The 6,827-nt window shown below is 26.2% G+C and overlaps 1 protein-coding gene across 3 annotated transcripts in view; it reads right to left on the reverse strand.

The window, feature by feature from the left end:
- The window catches only part of LOC117179376 (carbonic anhydrase 2), an 86,661-nt gene that overhangs the window by 28,916 nt on the left and 50,918 nt on the right, over window positions 1–6,827 (reverse strand). For all 3 annotated transcript variants that reach the window (XM_033371096.1, XM_033371097.1, XM_033371098.1), the window contains one exon: window positions 6,569–6,664. In XM_033371096.1, the coding sequence (XP_033226987.1) occupies window positions 6,569–6,664 (96 nt within the window). The remainder of the gene's footprint in view (window positions 1–6,568; window positions 6,665–6,827) is intronic.

The raw sequence follows: 6,827 nt of genomic DNA on the forward strand, positions 1-6,827 counted from the left end.
ATGAAAAATGTTGTTTCAAAACGTGCATGGTTTTTGAAAAAGATTACAACAGATGTTCTCAAAAATCGAATTGTAAATTTTTTGTAATTCAAAAGAAACTTTGAGATCAATCAGTATTGAATTGAACACTACTTTGTTTGGAGCATTTAAACTAATACAAATTAATTAATTAATTTAATTAAATATAAATTTTAGGGTTAGAAAATTTTTTGACAGAATTTTTTTTCGTTCGAAGTGCTTGTGCTTTTAAATTTATTTTTTGCTAAAAATATTCGATTATTGTATTTTTGATAAATAAATGATATTTATCAAAGAAAAATTTTAATTGTTTAAATTCGGGAATTTTTTAGAATTTGGCAATTTTCTGTCGAGAAATTTTTAAATTTCGTAATATTATTAACTGTGAGGAATTTTAATATTCAGGAATTTCGCAATTCGGAAATTTTACAATGTCGGGAACTTTATTCATCGAAATTTTTATGTCGTCCCAAAAATTCATTCTAAAAAATGAAAAGGTACGACTATGTATACAATTTATAGTTGATCAGAATTTAAAAAATGTCGTTGTAGTTAGTCATCGGTAATTTACTTTTTAAAAGCAACTAATTATCTTTATCGTTATCTTTAGAGTTTCAAAATGTAAATTTTTCTTTGTGTTTTTTATTTTTTAGAAATATATACTAAGAAAAGAAAAATAAACAGTAAACCTTGGGATATCAAGCCGTTGCATAACATTCTGATTATCAACTTCAGATAAAAATGGCCCACTTTTGCGAATTTATAATATTGATAAAATAAGGAATGTTTCAGAAATTTTTAAAAATAAACAGTTGAATTTTTTACCCGTAAATATGAATTGTCAACAAAAAAGTTCAAGTTCAACCATATCATTGAATTTTCTACCTAAATAATAGAATTTTCATCCCAAAATGATGAATTTTTAACTAAAATGATGATTCATAAACAAAAAATATCATTTTTAATAAAGGAATTCAATATTCAATCATGCAAACAATGTGCAACTAAAAAAGATAAAATTTCAAACAGAAAGATTAATTTTCTACCAAAAAAAGAGGAGTTTTCAACCAAATACATGAATTCTCATCCTAACAGTTGAAGTTTCATCTAAAAAGGATCAATTTTAAACCAAGAAAATTAATTTTCTACGAAAAACGATGAATTTTCAACCAAATAATTTAATCTTCAATAAAAAATATGAAATTTCAAACCAGAAGATTACTTTTCTACCAATTAGAATGATTTTTCAACCAAATATATGAATTTTGTACTCAGTTGTTGAAATGTCATCTAAACAACAAAAAATTTTAGCAAAGGTTTTAGCATTTAACCAAGTAGTTCAATTTTCAACCAACAATGTGATAATTAAATTTCCAGTAAAAAAATGTCAAGAAAAAAACAATAATTATAAACGAAACAGCTCAATTCTTAACTGAAAAAATTAGTTTTCAGTAAGGGAATTTAACTTTCAATTAAGTAGTAGTTGAATTTTCAGCCAAATAATTATATTTTCAACCATAATGACGGTACTGCAACCAACAAAAAATTTTATTTGAAATAAAAAGCAAGTTGAAATCAACCAAAAAAGACGAGTTTTTAACACAATACTTAAATCTAAAATAAAGAGACGAATTTTGTATCAGGAAGATTAATTTTTTGAGAAAAAAGACGAGATGAATTTTCAACCATATAGAATGATTTTCTATCAAGACTGTTCAAGTTTGAACAAAATGATTACATTTTTAACCAAAAAATATGATTTCTTAACTAATAATAGTAGAATTTTTAACTAAAATACTTTAATTTCCAGTTGAAAAATTAATTTAAAAAAATGAATATTCAACTCTGAAATTAATTTTTTTTCTGAATGTGTTTCTATATATTTTAGAAAATTAAAAATTTCAGGGTATTTCTGAATTGAGGACAAGAAACTATGATCAGAAAAAGTTATTCGTTTCCTAGAAATAGAATGCAGAAGTAGACAATCTCAAATTTACAGGAACCAAAACCTGAAACAGACTCGACTACGGATAGCAATAGAAAGTGTAATTCTCATTTTAAATAAGAAACTAAATCTTGCTTCGGTGATATTGAGTTGCTTAATTCAAAGAAAATTAGTTTTATCAGAAAAAATTAACCAATTCCACATAAATAATTCAAACATTTAGAGGTTAAAATTTAATGGGGTTTGAAAACCGTGTTTGGACAGCGATTAAAATTCCAATTTACAGCTTGAAAAAAATCAAATAAAAACTTACTCGCAAAATATGAGGATACTCAATAAGAAAAAAATGCCCAAAAAATTATTTGCTTCCAAAAAAATAAGGTTTTAGTGTGGCGGCATCGCACTGTAAACGACGACTTTTAGCTGGAAAGTCTGTAAAAAAAGGAAATCCTTTCTTGAATTTTTTTCAAAGTAGGAAGGAGCCGTAATTAGTCTAACTTTCTATTCAAAATTATAAGTTATCGAGAAAATCGAGTAGCAAAAAAGAAGGAAATTGTATACTATTGCAGAGAATCAGTTATCTAATTTTGAATTGCCCATCTTTTTATTGTTATAATAAAAATTATATTTCAAAAAAATCCTTTTAATAAAACATGTATTTGACTTTTTAAGCACTTTTTGCGAAACTCCCATTTTTAGCAAAAAAGATGGTTATCTAGTTCTAATTAATGCAAATTTCTATGTTAAAATTATTACTTTGGACAAATAATTGATGAATAACAAGAAAAAATCTGCTGTTCAGAATCACCCACAGGTCGTATTTCATAAACCATTTAAAAGTTTTTTTTAGGAATACTCAGCATTAAATGTTCAAGAGAACAGTGATTTGTAATTTTTTTACAGAGAAACAATATATAAAGATTATGAGCAAATAAAGCAATCAAATTCTAATAATATATGACATAGTCATTATAAGCAATTTTTAAAAACAAATTCCTACTAGTGATTTTTTCTCATAGAAAAAATCGTTTCATTCACGGGAGCTGCGTAAATTATTCATAAGAGTGATAATTTGTTACGAAAAATTAGCATAAGTTAGCATTTACTGTTTTTATAAACATTTTTATTAACAAATTCTCAATAAATGAGTTTTTTACATACCTGACTGGATTTTTCAGAGGCACTTATATCATTCAAACTTTATAAAACGTGAATAATATATATTATTATTAACAACAACTATTTCGTTAAACAAATGCCCCAAATGGCTGTTTCTCGCAAACAAATTTTTTTTCTTTAATTATTATTGGAATGACATTTCTTGCGACTCACGACATTGATTAAAAAATAATGTATGTGATTGTCGTAAAGATTTGTTAAACAAATTTTTACATACAAAACTACTTTTTTTTAATTGCGATATAGAACCAACTTGATCAAGAAATCGAAAAATAATGGAACAATTCGAATCCACGATTGATTCGAGTGCTGCATCATAATTTATCAATTGCTAATCAGTTTAGTTGGTTCAATGTGACAGTTAATCTTATCGCAAAAATTATTAAAGTAAAAATAACTTTTTTCTACGATCAAACGGCAGATTACATTTTTTTATAGAAATTTTTTTTAGCAATTAGGCAAATTGTTATTTAGTGTCTGATACCGAATTTCGAGTCACTGTTATTTTATTGTCGGATAATTTTAGTGAAAGAAACGTCTCTTTTATATGTAAAAAAGATAGATTTAAGTTTTTGTTTTAAACAACGTTTATGCTCATTCCACCAAAAATTTAATATAAAATCTTTTATTTCTACGAGGAAACGACCGCTCAGGAAATTTTTTTAACGACATTGTTATTCATAATCTATCTTATTTATGTTTTATAAAGCTCGAAGTACATAAATGACCTCGAAGACAATTCCGAATCACTTTTAGTAACAAAAATCAATTTAGCTATGAGAAAAAGTGAAAAACTCGTTTATTAAGAATTTGTGTATCAAAATGTTTATGAAAGCAGAAAATGTTTACTTATACTAATTTTCCGTTATAAATTATAGCTTTAATAAAAGCACTTAGCAATTAGCGTAACGCAAATAATTTTTTCTGTGAGAAAAAAATTAGTATAAATTTGTAAAAACTATTTATATTTTATGAGTGCAGATGCAATATTTTTAACTAAGTTTTGTCACTTTATTCGATTATATATTGTTGCTCTGTGAAAAATGGAAACAACAGTTCTTTCAAAAATTTCATGCTGAGCATTTCTAAAAAAAACAACTATTAAATTGATTAAGAAATAAGTTATGATAGTGATTATGAATTCCTATCCTAGACAAGTGTGCGAGACCTCAAGGAAATTCAAAAGAATTGATTGAAATTCCTAAGAATTCAAGGTGAGGTTTAAAGAATTTCAGATCAATTAAGTAAAAACGCTTTAAAAAATTTTTAAATCCAAAGAATTTAAAAGAATTCAGGGTGAAATAAATTCATATCTCTCCAAATCTTTGAAGCTCTACTAATTTCTAACCAAAGAATTTACTAATGAATACAAAAAAATTCATGTGAATTTAGAGAAATTTAAGGAAAATAAGAGCAACTAGATGAAATGCATATAAAAATCAAGCTGAATTTCAAAAGAAATTAAGTGAATTGAAAAAAAGAACATGAAAAAATGCATTGAACTGAGTAGAATTGAGTATATTTAGAAGAATTCAGGGCGAACTCCAAATAAATTGCAAAAAATATTTTAAAATGTCTTGTAATCTCTTCTTGTGAAAAATTCTTCGAAACCCATTAAAATGTTAAAACCCCTTAAAATGATTTAAGCCATTTGAAATCCATTGAAATTGTTTAAATCTATTGAAAATGCCTCAGAATCTTTTAAAATACCCTAAAATATTCCAAAGTCTTTCCAATCCCTTCAAACTATCGAAACAAATAAAAAAATCTGGAAATATTTTAAAACTTCCTAAAATATTTCGAATTCGTTGATATCTTTTTAAGACCCTTGAAACTTTTTGAAGTCGTTCAGAGTGGCCACTATTTTTTTAATTTTTGACTTCCGGCTTTTTCCCGGTAAATATTCGTAATTTCTCCCGGTTTGAAAAAATATATAACAATTTGCAAAACTCAAACTTTTTTCACATATATTATCTATTGCGGAAGTCGATAAACATCAGCAAATATTTCTGCAATATATCGATTGACTTCGAATCACATAATAAGTAGGATAAGGAAATTTTTGTGTCTAATAAATAAATATATTTCGAGAATAGTACAATGTCTAAAATTTAAGAACTGAATTAAGATTTTAACATATTGGAAATTGGGTAATTAAAAATTCAGAGGAATTGAAATTGTATTCTTTATAATTGAAAGCATTCAAACTTAAATAATTAAAGAATACAAATTTTTGAATTAAAATAATATTAAATTAAAAGCTATTAAAATTTGACAATTTAGTATTGAAAACTAAATTGAATCTTTCAAAGTCAAAGCTTCTGAAATTCTAGAATTTTAAATTGTTATTAGATAATAATATCAAAATTTAACATTAACGCTGATTAAAATTTAGCATTAATCATACAAATTCTTAACCCTAAAATTGTAACCATTTAAATTTACCGAAATTATCCATTTAAATATATTCAAAATTTAAAATTGTACAATTTTAAGCTTTTCATTTCAAAATTTTGAATATTTGAATTTAAAACTGCAATATTCAGACATTTGAAATTGGAAACCTCGAAAAATTAATCTAAAAATTAATTAAAGGAAAAACTTTAGTTTAGAGTTCTCAAAGATTATTCATACAATTGCACATTCAAAACTATAATTTAAAATTAAAATTATAGGAATTTTAAAGGCGATACATGTATACTGGTAAGTATCGTATCATGTAGTATCAAGTAACATTTAAAAAGACTGGATAGCTTTTTTTTACTAAAATACGCGATTCTGTCGAACCAAAAGTTACTGTCATTTTCACCAATCGTAATTGCAGAATTTTAAATACTGCAAGAAATATTGTCAACCGTTGAAGTTTAATTATTCTAAACATTTTGAAAATTGTATACTTTCTAATTGGAAACTTTAAAAGATTACAAAATGCACGATTGTGTAATGGTCAAAGCATCGACAACTGTCATTTAGTGATTGTGAATTCTCTTTTGCGAAAGCTCCGTCGGTTTTTAACGAAACACATTCTCATCAGGTATCTCGTGCACACAATTGTTTTAATTAACATTTTATTGCGCCTTATGTCTTATTTTCAAAAACTGAATTTGTTTATTTTCAACGTTATTTTTTTACGATTTAGGCAAAAAATACGCTATTTTTTACGATTTAAATAAAAACTCCGCGTCCTATAAAAAATGATTAATAATAAATTTGTATTTCTTTTCTGGACGAAAAGATTTTTTCAATTCATTTTTTCTCGTAGCTTGTCGTTTGTCCAAAATCTGAGATTTCTCAGTGAAAAGCCCCTCGGGTTTTAAGCACTTTAGGGTTGGGTTTCAATGCAAACTTGTGGATTACAAGTAGGTTTACATCGATCCAATTTAACGGACAATGCCCGACGTAAATAAAATTAGAATGAGAACGTACCTTCAGAAATACTCCCAAAACAGCAAGACCATCCGGTGCTTTTGCGGCATCTACGAAAGTTCTATACTTGGTTGTATTCCAGTGTACCAGATGTAACTGAAAAATACAACATTCTTATAAAACTAGTTTACTCGATAAAGTATTTAATCTTCTTTTGAATAAACTAAATTAAAAACAAAGAGGCTTACACGGACGTGGCATGTCAGGGGAAACCTGGAAGTTAGGGGAAACGCTGTCTTTGATTGGGGGGGGGGGGGGG

Source organism: Belonocnema kinseyi, chromosome 9 (genome assembly GCF_010883055.1).
Source record: "Belonocnema kinseyi isolate 2016_QV_RU_SX_M_011 chromosome 9, B_treatae_v1, whole genome shotgun sequence".
Lineage (NCBI taxonomy): Eukaryota > Metazoa > Arthropoda > Insecta > Hymenoptera > Cynipidae > Belonocnema > Belonocnema kinseyi.